The sequence below is a fragment of the Carcharodon carcharias genome, chromosome 1 (genome assembly GCF_017639515.1).
Source record: "Carcharodon carcharias isolate sCarCar2 chromosome 1, sCarCar2.pri, whole genome shotgun sequence".
Taxonomy (NCBI): Eukaryota; Metazoa; Chordata; class Chondrichthyes; order Lamniformes; family Lamnidae; genus Carcharodon; species Carcharodon carcharias.
The window spans coordinates 221,103,037-221,127,750 of record NC_054467.1 but is presented as its reverse complement, the minus strand read 5'-3'; the positions used below and the strand labels follow the sequence as shown (position 1 = coordinate 221,127,750).

The following is a 24,714-nucleotide window of genomic DNA, read 5'->3' as shown; positions in this document are numbered from 1 at the left end:
TTTACCTGAACTTGGCCTATAGCCTTGAATGTTATGACGTGCCAAGTGCTCATCCAGGTACTTTTTAAAGGATGTAAGGCAATCTGCCTCCACCACCCTGTCAGGCAGTGCATTCCAGACCGTCACCACCCTCTAGGTAAAAAAGTTTTTCCTCACATACCCCTAAATCTCCTGCCCCTCATCTTGAACTTATGTCCCCGCATAACTGACCCTTCAACTAAAGGGAACAGCTGCTCCCTATCCACCATGTCCATGCCCCTCAAGATCTTGTATGCTGCGATCAGGTTGCTCCTCAAGTCTTCTCTGCTGCAACGAAAACAACCAAGTCTATCCAACCTCTCTTCATAACTTAAATGTTTCACCCCAGGCAACATCCTGGTGAATTTCCTCTGCACCCCCTCCAAGTGCAATCACATCCTTCCTATAATGTGGTGACCAGAACTGCACACAGTACTCCAACTGTGGCCTCACCAAAGTTCTGTACAACTCCAACATGATCTCCCTACTTTTGTAATCTATGCCCCTATTAATAAAGGCAAGTGTCCCATGTGCCTTTTTCACCACCCCACTAATGTGTCCCTCAGTTTTCAGAAATCTGTGGACACACACGCCAAGGTCCCTTTGTTCCTCAGAACTTCCTGGTGTCATGCCGTTCATTGAATACTTCCTTGTCAAATTATTCCTTCCAAAATGTATCACCTCACACTTTACAGGGTTAAATTCCATCTGCCACTTATCTGCCCACTTGACCATCCTGGCTATATCTTCCTGTAGCCCAAGACACTCAACCTCACTGTTAACCACCCGGCCAATCTTTGTGTCATCCGCAAACTTACTAATTCAACCCCCCACATAGTCATCTTTGTCGTTTATATAAATGATGAATAATAGGGGACCCAGCCCCCTGTGGTATGCCACTGGACTCTGGCTTCCAGTCACTAAAGCATCCTTCTGTCATCACCCTCTGTCTCCTACGACTAAGCCAATTTTGAATCTACCTTATCAAATTACCCTGTATCCCATGTGCATTTGCCTTCTTTATAAGTCTCCCATGTGGGACCCAGCTGAATTCCACATAAGCTACATCAACTGCACTACCCTTATCTACACACCTGGTCACCACCTCAAAAAATTCAATCAAATTTGTTAGGCATGACCTCCCTCTGACAAAGCCATGCTGACTATCCCTGATCAAACCTTGTCTCTCCAAGTGGAGATAGATTCGTTCCTTCAGAATTTTCTCCAATAGTTTCCCTACCATTGACGTGAGACTCACTGGCCTCTAGTTCCCTGGCTTATCTCTTCAACCCTTCTTTAATAGCGGAACCACATTAACTGTTCTCCAGTCCTCTGGCACCTCCCCCGTGGCCAGAGAGGAATTAAAATTTGGGTCAGAGCCCCTGCGATCTCCTCCCTTGCCTCCCTCAGCAGTCTGAGACACACATCATCTGGACCTGGAGATTTGTCCACTTTTAAGCCTGCCAATACCTCCAATACTTTGTCACTCCCTATATCAATTTGCTCGAGAACCTCGCAGTCTCTCTCCCCGAGATTGATACCTTCATCCTCATTCTCTTGGGTGAAGATGGATGTGAAGTATTCATTCAACACTCTAGCGATGTCCTCTGGCTCCACCCATAGATTGCCCCCTTGTCCCCTTATGGGCCTTACTCTTTCCCTGGTTATCCTCTTCCCATTGTTATAGAATATCTTGGGATTTTCCCTACTTTTACCAGCCAGAGCTTTCTCATATCCTCTCTTTGCTCTCCTAATTGCTTTCTTAAGCTCCACCCTGCACTTTCTGTACTCCATTAATGCCTTCGCTGATTTGCTCCCCTTGTACCTGCTAAAAGTCTCTCATTCCCTTCTCATCATAACCTGAATATCTCTGGTCATCCATGGTTCTCTCGGCTTGTTACTCCTTCCTATCACCCTAGCGGGAACATGTTGAGCCTGTACCCTCTCCATTTCCTTTTTGAACGCCTCCCACTGCTTCTCTGTAGATTTCCCCACAAGTAGATGTTCCCAAACTACCTAGGGGCCAGATCCTGCCTTATTTTACTAAAATCCACTCTTCTCCCAATCCAAAATATGTTGGCTTCCTTGTATGAAACTGCCTTGATCAAATGTTTCAGGCTATGTGTCTACTTGTGTTAGTTGTAACATTTCTACTATTAACGAATTTTTTAACATATCTAAATTTTATTTCTTAGGTTTTCATTTTTGCTCTCATCCACTTTCATTGCAGCAAGAATAAAAAAATACTTGCATAAAATAATCTTAAAATTTAAGGAAGACAATCAGTGAACATAGAATTGCTTTTGAAATGCCTAATTTTCACAGAAAAAAGATTACTTGCAGATAAGAATCCAAAGAAATTGGACTCTTCATTTACATTAGAGGCCAAAAAAATGTGCTTCTCTATGGTGGACAAAGTATTCATTTTGAATCCTTGAAGATGACTTTAATGATCTGTACTACATTATGAACAGGAATAGACCATACACCCCTCAAACCTGCTCCGCCATTAAATAAGATCATAACTCATCATAGCATAGTTAGATGCAAGTTGAAAGATCCTGCTGTACAAAAGTTTCCTATAACCACAATAAGAACAATCAGTATCCTGTACGAAAACTGTGGCTTTTTTGAGGGATATTTCCCAGTTTTGTACTGCAGGAACCTGATGGAAGACAGCCTGCACACATTCCACTCAAAACCACAATACATCTGATTTTCATTGGATCAAGCTAAATTCAAATATGCCCAAATGTGAAAGCTAGTGTGCCACCCAGGCCCCATGAAATATATATTCTGATTAAACTTTACAGTGGTGACGTGAAGTTATATACCTATCATCAACTAAGTTTATACAAAGGCTATGGGTAGTAACTCTCATGCCTGAGGCAAAATCAAAGAGAAAACAGTTCACAGCTCCCTTGTATTGTTTAGAATGATGTGGCAGTTTCAATGGCTGCTGATTCTCTTTTAATAAGCACCATGATTTTGTTTACTTGAAGGTGCTGGCTTGGATTAAATGCACTATATGGCATGGTACTGAGACATATCAACCAGGAATGTTCCAGGTTCAGTCTGTTTGTGCTAGCTAACAAGTTTTCAAACATGGCAGTGGAAAGGAGTATTACAGTTGATTTCAGTGCAGAAGGGAGGAAAAATCCCACTGCTGACCCCAGCCAAGATTTCTGCTGGAAACTTGCATGCAGGTTCAAAAGTGGATTACTTCTGAGTTCTAAGTTGAATAACCTGCTGATGGTCACTGCCTATTGGCATACATAAGTGTACACTTTAAAACACTACAAGGGGGACAGTACTGGCACTTATGAAACCCTACCCTATCATGAATGATCACCCAATCATAACTATATAAGAGGGAAAAAGAGAGAAAATGATATTACTGGTCTAAAATTTGAGAATGCGCAGGAATAAAAAGTAAATAAATTGTAGCATGTATGATTGATTGTGACATTTGTATCAAGTAATCCTATTCCTTCATTTAAGGTTTCTTGCCTATTTTTGTTGAAGCCCATGCATGTGTTATATTCGTAGCGTGTAGAGATTGTCTGATCTTGTATTTGACTTTCTGGCAGTCAATTGCAGCACCTAAGAACTTCATATATGGTAGCATAATAATTTTGTTCACCTCCTTGCTCCTCTTCCTACTTGGATGTTTAGCACAGCTGGTGCACAACTGCTAAAATAGAAAATGGTTACACGTTGCCAGTGGCATAACTTAAAAGTTTGCTTTATAAAGAGAAAATTTAAAGAAATTTTATTGGGAAGGAGGAGAGTATAATCTTCACTTGGTACCAGAAACAGCAAAGCACGAGAAAGAAATTGCAACACAACGCCTTAAGAAGGACCTAGAAAGAAGAGTTCCTCAACATCATCCGAGTGTTGAAGGGCTGGAATTATTTTTCATATCTGTCTGGCCATTTCATCTTGCTGCCTCAAGTTATTATCATGTGGATTTTATTAATCCAGTCAGCCGTGCATTTACCAATGTTTAGTCAATCAGTTCAGAATTGTTTTCATGTGTAGGAATTATAGAAAATATCTGCAAGTAATGCCAAATTAACAAAAATATTATCAATTTACTTTGCAGACTCTTATTAGAAATCTCTTCTACTCATTAAGTAATTTATGTATGTTTAAGGTATGAAATTATGTACCAACTTTCTTCCTTAGGGGCAGTGCATAATGAACTTGCCTACCAGCCTCCTATATCCAATCATCCAGGTTAGTAAAATAAAAATGAAATCTGACAATTGCATAATCTCATTTATGTTATTTATGGGACCTTATAATATGGATCCCAACTACGAGTCAGAATTGATCCTAAGTTAGGACAGCATTTTACGTTAAGTCCTGAAGTTAGACATTTATCAGTAGTTTTCAGATGTAAGTCTGGGGATCAAAGCACATTCCACAATAAAGCCTCACATTTACTTATGATAGGAACATTAGCGATGTGAGTTTGACAATTATACAGATATCGGATTGAATTGATGCATTGAAATGCTTGAGTTACATTAACTTACCCCCTCTAAACTCAGTTATACTCACCTGTCACTTCTAAAATGTACCAGTGCTAATTTTGAATTTACCCCAAATTAGTCTTAAAAGCCACAATTGAGAGAAATTTTGATTTTTCAGATAATTAAATGCAGTTTGCTGAATAAATTTATGTTGCCATCAGTAACCCTTATAAAAATTAAGCCATTACAGAAAAGCTGGCTTGAAGTGTGTGGAAACTGCACTACCAGGTTAAATTGAAGCTTATCTTTGATACAAGGTAATGTAATGAACTCATCATTTTAATGATGGTCAATGCTCTTACAGTAGAGCAATCTACTGTCTAACAATCCTTCATAATGGGTTTTCAGTTTTTCATTTCTGCTTAAGTAAAGGAATTTTTTTCAATTATTCATTCACGGGACATGGGCAATGATGGCATTACAATTGAGTGGCTTGCTAGGCCATGCCAGAGGACAGTTAAAAGTCAAGCTTGTTGCTATGGGCCTGGAATTACTTATAGGCCAGACTGTTTAAGGATGGCAGATTTCCTTCCCTAAAGGACCAGCATTCGACTTTTTTTTTCTCTAGGAGGGTCCAAATGATTGTTCGGCCTTTTGGAAAAAATGAGCAATTGCAACTATAAATATTTTAAAATGTGAGTCGAGCATTTTTTCCTGTTCACTTCGGTGTGCAAGTCAATATTCATGGAAGTTTGATTTCAGACCCTCAACATGTTTGTGCTGTAAACCAGTGTCTCTGAGGAGCTAGATTGACTGCACAAATTATTTTATGTACAGCTTCTTAAAATTTAGCAGGGAGAAGGCTGTTGCCTTTCAATTTCTATTCCATACTTTTTTTTTATTCCTTCATGGGATGTAGGCATTGCTGGTAAGGCCAGCATCTGTTGCCCATCGCTATTTGCCCTTGAACTTAGTAGCTTGCTAGGTCATTTCATAGGGCAGTTAATAGTCAGCCATAGTTCTGTGGGTTTGGAGTCATGTGTAGACCAGACTAGGTAAGGGATTTCTTTCCCTAAAGGGCATTAGTGACCCCAATGGATTTTTACAATAATTGATGATAGTTGTCATGGTCATTATTACTGAGACTAGTATAATTACAAATTTATATGTTGGTTCAAAAGGGATTTGAACCAATGTCCCCAGGCCATTAGCCCGGGCCTCTGGATTACCATTCCAGTGACATTACCATCTCTTTTTCTGTCACAGTGCCAGAACCCACCTCCTAAAAACCATGTTTGACACAGGAATTTTGCCTTTGGTAGAGAAACCCGTGTATTTAGCTTGCTAGATATAAGAACATTAGAACACAAGAAATGGGAGCAGAAGTAAGCTATTTGGCCCGTCTACCCTCCTTTAGTAAGATTGTGGCTGATCATTTTCCTCAGCAACATCTGCCTGCACTATCACTACATCCTTTAATTCCCTTTTAGCAAACCAAAAAAAATCGATCGATGTCTGACTTGAATATACTCAACGACTGAAATTCTCTATCCCAGAGGGCTGTGAATGCTCAAAGATTCACAACCCTTTGAAGAAACTTTTATTGCATTTTGAAAAAATACTTGTATATACACTTGAAGTGCCACAACCTAGGGGGCAAGGGCTAAGAGCTGAAAAGTAGACTGGATAGATCTTTATCTGCTGGCATGGAAACTGTGTTGTATAGCTTCCTTCTGTGCAGTAATTTTTCTTGTTTCTATGTCTTTTCCCTTGGTGGAGTTCTTTCGGAAGAACTGAAGCTCTGACTTTTCATTATGGCAATGATTTGAGAAAAAAAAGGCTGACTTAATCCAACCTGAACTGATCAGGCCACAGATAAAGATAATCAATAACATTAACAACAATAACTTTCATTTATATAGCACTTTTAAACATACCGAGGCATGTCATAACATCAAAATATGACACCAAGCCACTTATAGAAACATTAGGAAAGGTGACCAAAAGTTAGGCCAAAAAGATGGTTTTTAATGAGGAAAGCAAGCTAGAGAAGCAGAGGTGCTTAGAGAGGGTTTCCAGAGCTTGGGGCTGAGGTAACTAAAAGCATGGTCGTCAGTGGTGGGGCAGTTAAAATCTGGAATGCTGAAGAGGCCGGAATTAGAGGAGTGTAGATACCTTGCATAGATGGAGGTTACAGAGATAGGGAGAGGGCGAGGCCAAGGAGATATATGAAAACAAGGATGAGAGTTTTAAAATTGAGGCGCTTTAAACTAGGAGCCAGTGTAAGTCAGCAATCACAGGGTGATTGGTGCACATTAGGACACCAGCAGCAGCAGAGTTTTGGATGACCTCAAGTGTATGGAGGTAGGATGTGGGAGGGAATTGAAGAGTACATGAAAACAGTCAAGTCAGGAGATAACAAAGGCATGGATGATGATTTCATTTATAAAAATTCATTCGTGGGCCAGCACTTATTGCTTATCCCTAATTGCCCTTGAGAAGGTGGTGCTGAGCTGCCGCCTTTTATATGACTAGTCCAGTTCCACTCCTGGTCAGTAGTAACCCCCCAGGATGTTGACAGTGGAGGATTCAGTGATGGTAATGCCATTGAATGTCAAGGAGGCAATGGTTAGATTCTCCCTTGTTGGAGATGGTCATTGCCTGGCACTTGTGTGGCACAAATGTTACTTGCCACTTGTCAGCCTAAGCCTGGATATTGTCCAGATCTTGCTTCATTTGGACATGGAGTGCTTCAGTAAATGAGGAGTTGTGAATGGTGCTGAACATTTTGCAATCATCAGCGAACATCCCCACTTCTGAGCTTATGATGGAAGGAAGGTCATTGATGAAGCAGCTGAAGATGGTTGGGCCGAGGAGCTCCTGCAGTGATGTCCTGAAACTGAGATGATTGACCTCCAACAACCACAACCATCTTCCTTTGTGCTAGGTATGACTCCAACCAGAAGAAGAGCTTTCACCTCGATTCCCATTGACCCCAGTATTGCTAGGGCTCCTTGATGCTGGGTCAAATGCTGCCTTGATGTCAAGGGCAGTCACTCTCACCTCACCTCTGCAGTTAGCTGTTTTGCCCATGTTTGAACTAAGGATGTAATGAGTTCAGAGCCGAGTGGCCCTGGCGGAACATATATAAGCTGAGGAAGAGTGGAGCCAGTTAATGTTTCAGAGGTAGATGCAACTGGTCTGGCAAGCATAAGTTTATCTTGGGGTCAAATAGAATATCAAGGTTGCAAATAGTCCAGTTCAACCTCAGACAGTTGCTAGTGAGAGGGATGGAATTGGTGGCTGGGGAGTGGAGTTGCAGGAGGACCAAAGACAATGACTCGTCTTTCCAGTATTAGAGGAATTTTCTGCTCGTCTGAATAACAAGCAGTGTGACAATTTAGAGACAGTAGGGGGTAGGGGAGAGGTGGTGATAAGGTAGAGCTGGGTGTTGTCAGTGTACATTTGAAAACAAAGATAAAAACAAAAAAACTGCGGATGCTGGAAATCCAAAACAAAAACAAAAACAAAAACTATTGTCTTTGGATGATGTTGCTAAGGGACACCATGTAGATGAGAACTAGCAGGGGAAAATAGATCCTTGGGAGACACTAGAAGTAATAGTTCAGGAGTGAAAAATAAACCATTGCAGTTAATTGTTTAATAAAGTGGGCGGATGCCTACGGGGATGGAGCATAAACACCACGATAGACGTGTTGACTCAAATGTTTCTGTTCCTGTGCTGTGAAGTCCTATGTAATCCTTTGAACTATGCTTTTCATTATATCCACTTCCAGAGACAAACAGGCTGGGAGGAGATGATCAGATTAACATAAACTGTCAACTTCAATTGCCAGACATGCTGGTATCACCAGGAGGTTTCTTGCTGTGTCAATAGCATCCATCCAAAAATGTCTAACAAATACATTTGTTGCCTGGCTAATAATTACGTTAATTTTGATAGCTTTTGCAGAACAGATTGTAGATTTATTCCAGTATGAAGTCTGAGGAGTGCAAAGAATATAAAATATGCAGTTTCAAAATTAAAAATATTTTACATACATGGTGGGCTGACTTTTCCTGTTCATGAGCCTGACATCAGGCTGATTTCCAGGTCGTGAACCCAGACATGCGTTGTGGGAGGCTAGTGGCCACGATCTTTCCAGAGGAGGTCGTTAAAAACACACTTTTGAGATCACCACCCAATTAGGAGTAGTGGGAAAGCTAAGGAGACAGGAGGGCCAGTTGGGACCTGAGGTAAAAGAGGCCTGCAGCCTTCAATTTGGCTGCAGTGGGAGTGCAGTTACAATGATTGGGACACGAGGAAGCAATGTGAGCAAAGGAAGATGAGGCTGAATGTGTCAGAAGGCTTTTTTTTGACCTGATCTCTCTCAGTAGCAGTAGTTTCCACAAGAGACTACTACAGTGGCAGCCCTGTGCCTGGGGATAATCGCTGATGTTCACTTTTTGGCAAGTATAAGTCAGATTGCATGTAAATGTCAATTGGCTAGGACCTCCCACTTTGTGCTCATATCCTGTGAGCTGCTGAGTTCTGCTCACTCTTGGAAGATTACGAAGTCTGGGGAAAATCCCTATTGATTAGTCTCCTCCATCTATCTTAATTGCCTTCCTCCCAGCGCTGGGTTTCCTTCACTGCTTTGAAGCTGCTTACATTAGAAGCATGAAGTGGTGTGAACGCATCGGAGAGTAGGTCCTAAACATTTTTTGCCATTCTCCCAGCTACTCTTCTCCAAGGTGCTGGCAAAATTCCCCATAATGTGAGCAGTTCTAAGGTGGTATTCACAAAATATCTCAGTGCAGAAGAGGCCCTTCGGTCCATCGAGTCTGCACCGTCACATGAGAAACACCTGACCTACCTACCTAATCCCATTTACCAGCACTTGGCCCATAGCCTTGAAAGTTAAGACATGCCAAGTGCTTATCCAGGTACTTTTTAAAGTATGTGAGGCAACCCGCCTCCACCACCCTTCCAGGCAGCATTCCAGACTGTCACCACCTTCTGGGTAAAAAAAAATGTTCCCCACATCCCCCTAAACCTCCTGCCCCTCACCTTGAACTTGTGTCCCCTCGTGACTGACCCTTCAACTAAGGGGAACAGCTGCTCCCTATCCACCCTGTCCATGCCCCTCATAATCTTGTACACTTCGATCAGGTCACCCCTCAGTCTTCTCTTTATAACTTAAATGTTTCATCCCAGGCAACATCCTGGTGAATCTCCTCTGCACCCCCTCCAGTGCAATCACATCCTTCCAGTAATGTTGCGACCAGAACTGCACACACTATTCCAGCTGTGGCCTCATCAAGGTTCTATATAACTCCAACATGACCTCCCTACTTTTGTAATCTATGCCTTGATTGATAAAGGCAAATGTCCCATATGTCTTTTTCACCACCCCACTAACATGCCCCTCTGCTTTCAGAGATCTATGGACACACACGCCAAGGTCCCTTTGTTCCTCAGAACTTCCTAGTGTTATGCCATTCATTGAGTACTTCCTTGTCAAATTATTCCTTCCAAGGTGTACCACCTCACACTTTACAGGGTTAAATTCCATCTGCCACTTATCTGCCCATTTGACCATCCCGTCTATATCTTCCTGTAGCTCAAGACACTCAACCTCACTGTTAACCACCCGGCTAGTTTGTCATCCGCTAACTTACTAATAATGTTTCCCAGACCAACATTTCCATTTATTGCCATCTTACTTTCTATTGCCATGCCAAGTTTCAAAACAGTTGAACACTGCGGTAAAATAGCCAACATTTTACTTAGTTACAGAAATATGTTAGTTTGCCCCTCAAACCTTTTGAGTTGTAATCTATTCAATCAGGCTGTGTGAGCTTTAACTCCTCTCCATTTATCCATTGTTGTTTCATATTCCTTGATACCCATCAGTAATAAAATCGGGAAAAAGTTGGATATTCTCAGCATATCAGGCAGTATCTGTGGAGAGACAAACAAAGTTAATGTTTCAGGTTAATGGCCATTCATTAGAACTGGAAAACATTAGATATTTAATTATTTTTGATCAAACACAGAGGCAGGTAAAGGAGGAGTGGAGAAATGAACAAAAGCGAGAAGTCTTGGTTTAGGGCCTAATCAAATGACAGAAGGGCTGTGATGCAAAGCAAAAGGAGATGGTGTTGAGACAAGTAAAGAAACAAAAGATGACTCCAGCAAACCCTGTAACTGGCAACAGCAGAATCATTATTAATGCCTGCTATCTTAAAAAAAAATAAGAAAGCAATTATGATTGAAGTTGTTGAACTCGGTGTTGAAAGCAGAAGCTTACAAAGTGCCTAATCGATGAGCTGCTGTTCCGCGACATTCAATTGAGCTTCACAAAAGACAAACCTACATATGTATTCACCCTTAAAAATCTTAGTTTATAAACCCAAGTTACATAAACCTAATATAAATGGCTATGGCAGTATAAAGTCATGAACCATGTGAACGGCATGCGTGCCTGTAGAGTGCATGCACTCTACGGTTTGTTGTTTGATTTCAGGCCCAAGAGGTGAAGGGGCAGTAAATGAATTTGTTGTCTTTTGCATTAAGTGTGTAACTTCTTTGCACTCAGACTAAGAGAGGAATGTATAGTTGTAGTATTTATAATAGGTGATTGTTTTGTCAGTGCAACCCAACTAAGAGGCCTGTGGTTCCAATGATTTTATAATTCTTTGATTTTTTTTTAGTTTCAGAAATAGTAATTTGGTAGTACAAAACTTGAGTATTGCTGAAAAAGATTTTTTGTCGAAGCTTTTTATCTTGCCTGATGAGTGCAAGATGAAAAGCGCTGACAAAAATGTCTCTTTTTTTCATAAAAACTTGAGTTTCAGAAATGTGAGAATTTTGTTGAATAGCAGGCTCTCCATTTGTCAGTTGGGGTACAAAGTAAATAAACTTGTTTTCTTGCTGAACACTTAGTGTATCCAAGTATTCAAACAAATTTTGTTTAGATTTGATGTGTATGTGTAATCCAATTTCTAGTTCCTGAATACTGGTGTTCAATCGCCTACTTCGAGATGGATGTGCAGGTCGGAGAAACGTTCAAAGTGCCATCCAGCTGTCCTGTGGTTACTGTTGATGGATATGTGGATCCCTCTGGGGGTGACCGCTTTTGTTTGGGCCAACTGTCCAATGTTCATAGAACAGAAGCCATTGAAAGAGCCAGGTAAAAAGAAATATGTGGGGGAAGGAGTTGGAAATGTCTTGGATGCAATTTATTTGAATTATATATTGTATTTCAAATTAAAACATTGCAGTAAAATACTATTCTAATGTGGATTTCTAATGTCTTTGAATTCAGGAAAATTTTACCAACTCCAAAATAAATCTCCGCACACCTGCTGTCCAAAATTATATAGCATAGTTCAGTGGGAGAGAAGTGTGAAGCTAGCAGTATTGATATATCTCTGTGAACACAGCATGCATTTGCAGGGATAGGTTAGTCCAAGGCTCATGAGAGGAATTCCTTAAAAATGGTGTTTGTAAGACCATCCATCACAGCTGGTCTACGTTAATGCAGCCTCAACAGATATGAGCACTCTAACACCAGACCAATGGACTGCATGTAATTTTGATGAGTTTTTGTTTTAGCACAAAAATAACATGTTTAAATGTCTTCATGGTCTGAGCCTTCCCTTTACCTTTCACCTTTAGTTCTACAATGTCACCCACCCCCAAACACTCCAGTTTTCTTGCCCCAGCTTCTTATGCATTCCCCTCTACCATTCACCAACAATAGTGGCTTTCAACCATCTAGGCCAGCCACTCCAGAATTCCCTCTCTTAAACCCTTCTTTTCACTGTCCTCAAGACTGTCCTTAAAATCCATGACTTTGACTAAGATTTGCTCACACCTGCTAATATGTTGCATCTGTGAGCACTTGGCAATTTTTTTGTATTGTGTTATATAAATAGCTAGCTATGAAATGTATGTATGTTTGGATGTGTGTCTGGCTACCATTTTTGTTTATAGTAAATAAGTTACACACAGTTTTGAAGAATGTTAATTTTTCCGTAAAATGTTTTGTGCTTATAAAAATTAAGCGGCTCAATTTCTGTTGTCTTTGTTTGATGCAAATGGCGATATTAGACTTGTGGACTTGTGCCCAGTCAAATTACAAAAGCAAAAACAGAAAAACATCCTTACATTTAATGATGCTGACACCATTTGAAACAAGTGTGTTTTAGCCAGATTACATGTCCCAGTGGGATGCACAAAACAGACCTGCTGGAAATAGGATATGCATCCTCTGAAATTGTTGGCAGTACTATGTTTCTTCGCTTCCAATCAGCATTGTTTTGACTATTTTCCTTAAATGAGATTTCCCATTAATTTTTGGTCCACAGCCACCACATTTGCATTGTCATGGGAAAGCGGTTCATTTTTAAGTTATTTAGGAAAATTACACTACAGTGGTAACATTTCCATTTTTTGACTGCATGAAGTTTTTGATAAATGTTTAAAGCTGCACAGCAAGACAAAACATCGCTAGAAGATCAGTGAGGAGCTGGGAGTCTTGGATTCCCATGCTTGACTGAATTGGAACAATTTGCAATGAGCCGAAGAGCACATTTATCTTTGTTTTTCTTTTAATGCTGCCTAAAATCTCTCTCAAATTTAGATTATTGACACAAATGGCTGCATGATATTTCTGTTTCTTGGGTCTGTTGGCACCAGAATTGAGAGTTTTAATACTGATTATAGTTCTTTCAACTTGAGCTTATAATAAAACCTCTTTATTGCTTGGTTGCTTTTGGTGTCAGGTTGCATATTGGAAAAGGTGTGCAGCTAGAATGCAAAGGGGAAGGAGATGTCTGGGTGCGATGTTTGAGTGATCATGCAGTCTTTGTGCAGAGCTACTACTTGGATCGAGAAGCTGGGCGTGCTCCTGGTGATGCAGTTCACAAGATTTATCCAAGTGCATATATTAAGGTTAGTTAAATTGGATTAAATGTTCTCGTTCTCTTGTCAGCCTCCTGACTTTGTATCCCTTCTCCCCCTTCCCGGCCCTGTTCTTGAATAAGCCATTTCTATCATACTGGCCCCTCTGTCCTCTGCCTCCTGCAGTGTTCCAATGAAGCTCAACGCAAGCTAAAGGAACAGTACCTCACTTTTCTATTAGGAACTTTGCACCTTTCCAGATCTAACATTGAGTTCAGCATTTTCAGACCATAATCTCTGCCCCCATTTTGTTTCCTTTTTCTTTGTAGATTTTGGTTTTAGTCATGTTTTCCTTTATTTTTACTTCTGGGTGCCAGCTGTTCATGATTCTACCATTCACACCTGCTCTGGACACAATCTTTTGTTTCTTGTCCCTTTAGCACTGCACCACCAACCCTTCTGTTTCCTGTCTTCAATCCCATCTCAGATCTTCCCTTATGTTCTTTCTCCATGCTTCCCCCTTTCACTTGCTTAAAACCTATTACATTTCTAATTTTGCCTAGTTCTGATGTAAGATGAAAGTTGGAATGTTTCTTGTTTCTTGGCAACCAGAACTGGATGCATTATTGGAGGCATTGTCTGATCAAAGCAGTAAACATTTGATTGCCATTTCTCCTGATGTCACTAAAACTCTATGATGCCTTTGCCATCTCCAGACCCAGCTACTTCAATGCATGCTTTGCCTGCCCACCATCCTCCATCCCCAACTTCAGATCATCCAAAAAGCTGCAGCCTATATTGTATTCTGCACCAAGTTCTGCACTCCCCATCACTACTGTCCTTGCCCTAAATAGCCACCTGGCTCCCCAGTGCTTCGAGCTTAAAATTCTCATTCTTGTGTTCAAATTTCTGCACGGCTTTCCTCTCCTCATTTCTGTAACCTTTTCCGGCCCTAAAACGTTCCTACCCCATCTTCTGTGTTTCTATGATTGGCCTCTTGTGCATTCTCTCCTTTCTTTTGCCTCATCATTGATGCCGTCAGCTGTTTAGTTGCACACTCTGGTATTCTCTTCTCGAACCCTTTTGCTGTATGATTTGTCGTCCTCCCTTAAACCCATTTTGTTCTTTGGCTGGACATCTGTTTCTTGTCCAATTACACCTCCAAAGAACCCTGGGACATTTTTGCTATATTGAAACCGATATATTAATGCAAGTTGTTGGTTTTGATTCTGGGAAATCAAACATGAGCAGAGCTTAAAAAAGAGCAAGCCAAAACACAGAGCAAACAGTGTTGGTGGTTGGATAATGTGCTATGTGCAGTTAGCTTTAACTTCAGCTTGAATTTCTAGACAGACTGAAAATGCACACACTTAAGGATCTTAAACCGTGATAGGATAGTAATAGACTTCAGGAGTGCAATTTATAAGAGGGAGCAGAATTAGATAGACCTGGGGATGTAGTGCAAACATTTTTGAAGTGACTGGAGAAGTTGAGAAGCATATAATAACTTCTAAAAGGCAATTGAATATATTCTTCAAGAGAAAAAAACTGTACAGTTGAGGAAAGAGCAAGGGACTGGGACTAATTGAGCCGGCACAGGCACTATGGACTAAATGGCCTCCCTCAGTGCTACATCAGTCAATGAGAAGAGACATGGGGAAAAAGACAAGAAGTGACAATAAATGGCCCAGGAAAGAGCTGCAAAGGAGAGGAACTCATTAGTCAGCTGCCAGCCTGGGAGTTGTCATCCAGCTAAGTCTAAGACAAAAACAGTGTTTTTCCATTAACAGCCTCAGCTGCTTGACTAAGTCTCTTAGTAGCAACAACTCAACTGTAGAAGGGAGCCAAATAATCAGTATTGTTGTTATATATGTCACATCCAACTTTTAGTTCCGATGATGAACTAGTTAGTTTGTAGATGCACCTTTAAATCGTTTGTACTACTAGCACTGTAGTTTCTGCTAAAATTTGGGCTTGGTTATGACCCAACTACAGTGGCTATCCACCTTCAATGTGTAATGTTGATGCCTGCTGCGCTGCATGAATTGGCAATCAACAGTGAATTACAAAATGTCATCATCTGTCAACACATAGTGCCAATGCCTTACCAGCAGCACTGACCAGTTGATCATTGATTATTGTGCTGCTTTGCATGTTCTGCTTGCAAACCTCCAGAGGCACAGGTTAAACACCAGAACAGAATTGTCCATAAATACAACTGCAACTTTGCTGAGCTGATGAGTAACACAGAATTATCATATAAACCAGACTGCTTTTGTTAGCCATAGTTAGCATTACACTGAACACAAGTGCATGACGTTCACTTGTAAGACTATTAACTGTGAAAAATAAAAATGCTTTTTATTCTATCCTGAAGTACAAGGATTTCCCATATATTTTTATTAAAAAAGCAAGATTTTTGCCACTCAGCTGGGGTCGTATCATCTGACACTTGGCACCTTATCAGCTTAGTTCCATACCATCCACCCACACTCATACAATTATACACTGAAAGCAGTTTGTCCAAGTCTCAGAATTGAACTGAAGACAAGAGCTGTGATCACATCTTGCTTTAAATAAAAAACTTTAATAAAAAATAACACAGCGTGGCACTGGGCTCTAGACTTGGCTTACTTAGTTCCCCAGATGATCCCTGAGCTATTGTGAGCCAAGAGTTTCCCCATAGGGAGGGGAAGTTGAATGTTCATTATCCTGAGACTGTGCTCTTAGATGCTTAAGCACAACATTAATACAGGTCTAGGAAGCAGTTTGACTGCTGTTGCTGATCATTTTGGTGGAGGAGCTCCCACCTAAAGCAAGTTAATAATTCAGTGTTTTCCATCACTGGGATAGCAGTTTTAAAATCTTTGTTTGTGTTCCAGGTATTTGATTTGCGTCAGTGTCACCGTCAGATGCAACAACAGGCTGCTACTGCTCAGGCTGCAGCCGCTGCCCAAGCAGCAGCTGTTGCTGGAAACATCCCTGGACCAGGTTCAGTGGGAGGCATTGCCCCAGCTATTAGTAAGTTACCATGCCCGTTGGCATTCAGTATTTTGTGCAAAACATAAAGTTGAGGAAATAGACATTTTGCCTATCAAAGCACATCATTTTAATGCCCTAATTTTCTCATTCTACACCCGGCATTCTCTGCAGAACACTAGGGTTCAGCTGGCTTATTGTTGTTTTGGGGGAAATTATGGCAGTGTCTTTTCTGTTGTTCAGTATTCATTTAATTCATTTAATATGTCTGTTGGCATTAACCCATGTAGTGATCCTCTCTGCTTTGTACACATCCTGACATGTAACAGAGTTTTTGTTCTCAGGTTGGAACAATATTCTCTGCTCCCAAATACAATTTACATTTTTTGAGAGTTTAGACTCTGTTTTCTTTTTCACTTGATGAAATTCTTATGTAGTGGTTTGTATTTTAGCCTATTTTTTCCATTTCTTATTGCTCAAAAATGAATGGTTTACCATCACCAGTTGGCACCATTATCTAGTTTACACCTTTGTTACACCGCTGTTGCTGCCGTCTTTCACAGTGTCAGATGATTCTGGATTGCACATGAGATTTTGGTGTCCTTTGCTCCTGGGAATCTCACTCTGAGGACTCAGAGCCCAAGGATGTGGAGCCTTTATTTTTTTGAGGATTGTTAGCGTGGCCCCTGTGATGGTCAGTGGTCTTTACTGTTTTAATATGACCTTGGTTACATTCTACAACTCCTGGGCAAGTTTAGTGCCCCGGGCTATCAATGCTAGAGGAAAAAAGGGACCTTTTGTGTCAATTTCCAATTGTATGGTTGGATTTCTTTGGTTAAAGATGTGACATTCTCAATACAGCTATCCTTTATTTATCACTCCTAATTCATTTCCACAAAAAATGGCATGTTAAACAAAAATCACTTTCTTAGAAAAAAACGTGTAATAATGGTGGGTTATGTTCCTGACCTGTAATTTTTACATTAACAGCCTAATAGTTGCCTTGAACCTACATGGTCCAAATACCCTCTTACTAACTTGCTCACTCTTACTAACTTAGCCTCCCCCTCATCCTTCCTGCTCACTGTTTCCCACTCCCGCTCCCTTCTCCTCACTCAACCACTACCCGAATCACTCTGTCCCTTTCTCTGCCTTGCTTCTGAGCCCTTGCTCACAGTGAGAGCTTTGGAGAAGGGTGGCAAGCATGAAGCTGCAAGACTTTGGGAGCAGGAAATGGCAAGTAGGTGGGAGTGGGCAAGGAAAGCGGCTAGCAAGAAGGAGGGAGTGGGCAACGGAAGTGGTGAGCGGGAGGAAGGAGGTGGGCAAGGGAAGCAGCGAGTATGAGGCTGGGAAATGGCAAAAAGGAGGGATGGAGGGAAATGGCAAGCAGGAGTGAGGCAGAAGCAGCAATGTGTTTAAAAAACAGACTCGGCATGTGGAGTCTGCATTAAAACGGAACTGAAAACTTGCTTTGAGAACGCACTTCAAACAGGGAAATACCTGTACTTCATTTATTGAGCTAGTTACTTTGGTTATTCACATCCACTCCAAGGCCACGTTATATCTTGGCAGTCTGTCCACTACAGAATAACTTTAATCAGTTAAACTTCAGATTGGTGATTGAAAAAGAAATATGAAGACATTGATATCGATCTGCATGGAAATACTGGCAACAAAGAGCTGCAGGGCTCCACCTTATTACCTTGCAGCCAAAATATCTTATGTCTGCCTGTCATTGGTGAGAGTGACAGTTAAGAATATAGGAGTAGGCCATTCAGCCCTTCGAGACTGCTCCTCCAATAAGATCATGGCTAATCTGGTTATGGTCTCAATTCCACTTTCTTGCCTGCTCCCCCCATAACCCTTGGCTCCCTTGCTATCAAAAATCTGTCTAACTCTGCCTCTAATACATTCAATAACCCAGCCTCCACTGGGGAAGAGTGTTCCACTTAGTAACCACCCTCTGAGAGAAAAAAATTCTCATCTGAGCTTTAAAAGGGAGACCCCCTTATTTTTAAATTGTGTCCCTGAGTTCTAGCCTCCCCCACAAATGGAAACATCCTCCCGCTATTCATCCTATCAAGTCCCCACAGGATCTTTTATGTTTCAATAGGATCACCTCTCATTTTTCTAAACTCCAATGGGTATAGGCACAACCTGTTCAACCTTTCTTTATAAGCTCAGCCTCTCATCCCAGGAATGAGTCGCGTGAGCCTTCTCTGAACTGCTTCTAATACAATTATATCCTTCCTTAAACAGGGACACCAAAACTGTACACAGGATTCCAGATGTAGTCTCACCAAGGCCCTTTACTGCTGCAGTAAAATTTTCCTATTCTATTCCCCTTGCAATAAATGCCAGCATTCCATTTGCCTTCCTAATCACTTGCTGTACCTGTATACTAACTTTTGTAATCTCTCTCTATTTAAATACTATACTGCTTTTCTATTCTTCCTGCCAAAGTGGAGAAGTTCAAATTTTCACGCATTATACTCCAATCTACCAAATTTTTGCCCATTCATGTAACCTGAGTACTTACAGGACAGAACTGAGAAATTACCAGAGTTGCCTTTTGGTCCCTGTGTCACAGGATAATATGTGTGGGACAGCTAATTTTTTTCTCTATTCCATGCTGGCTGTGGGTTTGGAATATTGAAAGATGTTGTGATATGGTTCCTATGAACTATTTTGTCAACTTGGGAGAAGGAACATGGACCTGGAAATTAGATTTAAGTTAGACTATATATAAATTACAGTAAATGTTCATTGTGATAGCAAAATAAAATGGAGCTTGTCAGCATTTCTGCTTATTTTTATTAAGAGCTCGTATCGAGGTGTTCATGCGAAGCTTTGTAAGGCATCTGAATGTTTGTCCTGCAGTTAATCAAATGTGGCACAATATTTGTAAGACATCTGAATGTTTGTCCTGCGGGTAATCAAATGTGGCACAGCCACAAAGAAATATGGTGTTGCGGCCAGGATGAAGCTAGCCAGCGATGCCCATATCCCATGAACAAATAATAAAAAAGGGGGACCTTGGTCAAAAAAGGACAGGACTGGTACTAAATATTCCTGGATGCAGGATGTTCAGGAAAGATAAGAGGGGAAAGAAAGGGAATGGGGTAGCAGAATAGATTAAGGAGAACATTACAGTACTGGGGAGAGAGAGGGTGTCCTAGAACGTTCAACAAAGAAGAACAAAGAAAAGTACAGCACAGGAACAGGCCCTTTGGCTCTCCAAGCCTGCGCTGATCATATTGCACGTCAACTAAAACATTTTTCACTTCCGGGGTCTGTATCCCTCTATTCCCGTCCTATTCATGTATTTGTCAAGCTGCCTCTTAAATACCACTTCCACCACCTCCTCTGGCAGCGAATTCCCGACACTCCCTACCCTCTGCATAAAAACTTGCCCCGCAAATCTCCTCTACAGTCTTCTCCTCTCACCTTAAATCTGTGTCCCCTAGTAATTGACTCTTCCACCCTGGGGAAAATTTTCTGACTATCTACTCTGTCCATGCCACTCATAATTTGGTAAATTTTTATCAAGTCGCCCTTCAATCTCCGTCGCTCTAGTGAGTACAATCCAAGTTTCTCTAACCTCTGCTCATAGCTAATAACCTCCAGACTAGGCAGCATCCTGGTAAACCACCTCTGCACCCTCTCCAATGCCTCCATATCCTTGTGGTAATGTGGTGACCAGAATTGCACGCAATATTCCAAGTGTGGCCTAACCAAGGTTCTGTACAGCTGCAGCATGACTTCCCAGCTTTTATACTCAATACCCCTGCCAATGAAGACAAGCATGACAACCTTATCCACCTGCGTTGCCACTTTCAGTGACCTGTGGACCTGTACACCCAGATCCCTCTGCCCGTCAATGTACTTAAGGGTTCTGCTGTTTACTGTATAATTCCTGCCTGTATTAGACCTTCCAAAATGCATTACCTCGCATTTGTTCGGATTAAACTCCATCTGCCATTTCTCCGCCCAAGTCTTCAACCGATCTATATCCCATTGTATCCTTTGACAATCCTCTTCACTATCTGCAACTCCTCCAACCTTAGTGTCGTCTGCAAACTTACTAATTAGCCCAGTTACATTTTCCTCCAAATCATTTATGTTTACTACAAACAGCAAAGGTCCCAGCACTGATCCCTGCGGAATTCCACTAGTCACAGCTCTCCATTGAGAAAAGCACCCTTCCACTGCTATCCTCTGTCTTCTATGACCAAGGCAATTCTGTATCCATCTTGCCAACTCAGCTCTGATCCCGTGCGACTTTACCTTCCGTACCAGTCTGCCATGAGGGACCTTGTCAAAGGCCTTACTGAAATCCATTTATATAACATCCACTGCCCTTCCATCATCGATCATCTTTGTCACTTCCTCGCAAAACTTGATCAAGTTAGTGAGACATGACCTCCCCTTCACAAAACCATGCTGCCTCTCACTAATACGCCCGTTTGCTTCCAAATTGTAGTAAATCCTGACAGGGAGAATCTTCTCCAATAATTTCCCTTCCACTGACGTAAGGCTCACCGGCCTGTAATTTCCTGGATTATCCCTGCTACCCTTCTTAAACAATGGAACAACATTGGCCATTCTCCAGTCATCTGGGACCTCACCCGTAGCCAGTGAGGATACAAAGATTTCAAGGATAGAATCTCTTTAGTTAAGGCTAAAAAAAACCACAGAAGTGCCATTATACTACTGCGTCTATTCTTTAGCTACCATCCAGTGGAAAGATATAGAGGAACAAATTTGCAAGGAAATTAGAAAGAGAGAAAAGATTGGGACTTGCATTTATGTGGAGCTTTTTGTGACCAACAGAAGTCTCAAAATGCTTTACTGCCAATGAAGTACTTTTGAAGTATAGTCACTATTGTAATATGGGAAACACGGCAGCCAATATGCGCACGGAAAACTTCCACAAACAACAATGTGATGATGACCAGGCAATTGTTTTTGTATGATGTTGGTTGAGGGATAAATATTGGCCAAAACATAACTCCCCTGCTCTTCTTTGAAATAGAAACATGGGAGATTTTACGTCCACCTGAGCAAGCAGATGGGGCCTTAGCCTTACGTCTCATCCGAAAGACAACACCTCCAACAATGCACTGCCCCCTCAGTACTGCACTAGAGAGTCAGCTTTGATTTTTGTACTCAAGCCCTGGAGTGGGACTTGAATCCAGGACTTGTGCTTCAGGCAGGAGTGCTACCAACTGAGCCACATTGACACTATACTAACACTAAGCAAGAGCTATGTCAGAATGGAGGATCTTTAATTACCCTAACATAGAATAGGATAGTAATAGTGTTAAAGTCAGGAGGAGGAGTTTCTGAATTGTAGGCCGTTATGTTTCTGGCCTAATGAGGCATTGTTTGATCTGCTTCTGGGGAATGAGCTGGGCCAAGTGGATCAAGTATCAGTTGGGAACATTTAGGGGACAGTGATCATAGTATCATCAGGTTTAGGTTAGCTATGGAAAGGGACAAGGAGCAATCCATAGTTAAACTAATTAACTGGGGGAGGGCCAACTTCAATAGGATGAGAACAGCCCTGGCCCAGATAAATTAAAATCAGAGACTGGCTGGCAAACCAGTAATGAAGCAATGGGCTGTCTTTAAAAATCAGATAGTTTGTGTACAGTCAAGGTCCATTCCCATTAGGGAAAAAGGTAGGAACACAATCCAGAGCTCCCTGGATGGCAGTAGAGATGGAGAGTAAGATAAAACTGAGAAAGAGTGAATGTGACATGTCAGGTGGATAATCCAATTGAGAACAAGGCTGAATGTAGGAAGTTCAGAGGTGAAGTGAAAAAAGAAATAAGCATAGAGGGAGTATGAGAAGAGACTGACATTTAATATAAAAGGGAATCGAGAAGTTTTCTAAAGGAAAAAGTAGTGGGGCTGATTAGGGACCAAAAAGGCAATTTATGCATGGAGGCAGCAGTATGGCTGAGATACTAAATGTGAGTACTTGCATCTGTTTTTACCAAAATGATGTTGCCCAAGTCACAGTGAAAGAGCAGATAGTTGAGGCACTAGATGGGTTAAAAGATGAAGAGGAGGTTTAGATGGCTGGTTGTGTTAAAGTTGATACTTCACCAGTGCTGGTTCACATGCACTCGAGGATACTGATGGAAGTAAGGGCAGGAATTGCAGAGCTGTTGGCCAAAATCTTCCAATACTCCTTTAGATACAGAGGTAGTGCCAGAGGACTGGAGAATTGTAAGGTTATCCCTTTGCCAAAAAAAGGGCATAAGGATAAGCCCAGCAATTACAAGCCTGTCAGTTTAATCTTAGTCGTGGGGAAGCTTTTAGAAGTGATAATTCAGGACAAAATTAACAGTCACTTGGACAAATGTGGATTAAGGAAAGCTAGCGTGGATTTGTTAAGGGCAAACTGTGTTTAACTTGCTTGAGTTTTTGATGAGATAACAGAGTTGATTGACTTTCAGAAGGCATTCGACAAATGTCTCATAAAAGGCTTGTCAGCAAAGTTGAAGCCCATGGAATAAAAGGGGCAATTGCAGCATGGGTGCAAAGTTGACGGAATGACAGGAAACAGTAGTGGTGACTGGTTGTTTTTTTGAAATGGGAGAAAATGTATAGTAGAGTTCACCAAAGGTTTGTGTTAGCACCACAGCTTCTCTTGGGGCTGAATCTTACCTATGTTGGGCAGGAGCGGGCGCAGAGCAGATCGTCGCCCACGATCAGCTGTGCGTTGCCATTTTACATGGACGGGCCAATTAAGGCCCACCCAGCGTAATACGCGTTGCGTAGTGCTCAGCACTACCTGTGCGGGTGGGGGGAGGAGGGAAAGCTGGGGCCTGTGCAAAAGAGCGCAGCAATCTCCCTGAGGCATGGAGCTGCCTCGAGATTAAGTACATAATAAAACTTTTTTATAAATAAAGCAAAAAATTATTTAGAAATGTCCCCTCATGCAACAGTGTCACATGAGCTGGGACATGTTTGTCAATTAAGCAAAATTTATTTATTTTATTAAACCAGGAAACCTCATCCCGCCCGTGGATGAGGTTTCCTGAAAAACACGAAGGCCGCTTGGGCTCTTCACCTGCCCACCAACCATAAGGTTGGATGGACAGTGTTGTCAACAACTTTAATTGCTTTTTTAATGGCCTTAGTAGGCTGTTGACAGTTTGGTGTGCGCCAAACAAAATATCGAAATGACGCGCGATGACATCAGGGCGCATGCCTAACGTCATCGTGTGTTATTTTACACATCAGCATGTCAGGCCCGCCCCTGCGCGCCAACAGCAATATTCTGCCCTTGATCTATGTCAAGAGAATATTGGTGTACAGGGCATAATTTCAAAATTTGTGGATGACACAAAACTTGGAAGCATTGTAAACTGTGAGGAAAATAGTGATAAACCTCAAGAGGACAGAGACAGGCTTGGAGGATGGGTGGACAAATGGCAGATGAAATTTAGTGCACAGAAGTGTGAAGTAATACGTTTTGTTAGGAAGAATGAGGAAAAGCAATATAAAATAAAGGGTGCAATTCTAAATGTGGGATACAGGAGCAGAGTGAACTGGCGTGTGGGTGCTTGGCTCATTGAAGGTAGCAGGGAAGGTTGAGAAAGCATACGGGATGCTGGGCTTTATGATCGGGGCATAGAGTACAGAAGCAAGGAAATTATGATAAACCTGGCTCAGCCTCTAATGGAGCATTGAGTCCAATTATTAGCACCACACTTTAGGAAGGATTTGAAAGCATTAGGGGAAAACGGTAGTAATCTAGAGACCCAGGATCATGCACTGGGGACATGGGTTCAAATCCCACCATGGCAACTGGTGGAATTTGAATTAATTCATAAATCTGGAATATAAAACTAGTCTCACTAACGGTGACCGTGAAACTATCATCGATGATTGTAAAAACCCATCTGGTTCACTGATGCCCTTTAAGGAAGGAAATCTGCCATCCTTACCTGATCTACATGTGGCTCCAGCAATGTGGTTGACTCTTAATTGCCCTCTGAAATGACCTAGCAAGGTAACTTAGGAATGGGCAGCAAATGTTCGCCTTGCCAGCGACGCCCACATCCCATGAAAGAATAAAGCAAAAAAAAAAGAAAAAAATCATGAGAATGGTTTCTCGAGATGAGGAACTTCAGCCACTTGGATAGATTGGAGAAGCTGGGGCTGTTCTCCTCGGAGAAGAGAAGATTAAGAGGAGATTTAATAGAGGCTTTCAAAATCATGATGGGTTTGGACAGATCAGATGGGGACGAACTTTTACTCTTGGTGGAACGAGAGGACCAGAGGACAACAATTTATGGTGATGCAATGGTG

General features: G+C 41.5%; 1 protein-coding gene across 5 annotated transcripts in view; it reads left to right on the top strand.

The window, feature by feature from the left end:
• The window catches only part of LOC121280363 (mothers against decapentaplegic homolog 4), an 89,563-nt gene that overhangs the window by 61,134 nt on the left and 3,715 nt on the right, over positions 1-24,714 (top strand). For 4 of the 5 annotated variants that reach the window (XM_041192313.1, XM_041192288.1, XM_041192298.1 and 1 more), the window contains 4 exons: positions 4,207-4,257; positions 11,509-11,692; positions 13,290-13,458; positions 16,290-16,428. In XM_041192313.1, the coding sequence (XP_041048247.1) occupies positions 4,207-4,257; positions 11,509-11,692; positions 13,290-13,458; positions 16,290-16,428 (543 nt within the window). The remainder of the gene's footprint in view (positions 1-4,206; positions 4,258-11,508; positions 11,693-13,289; positions 13,459-16,289; positions 16,429-24,714) is intronic. The other variant, XM_041192322.1, reaches the window with a different exon arrangement.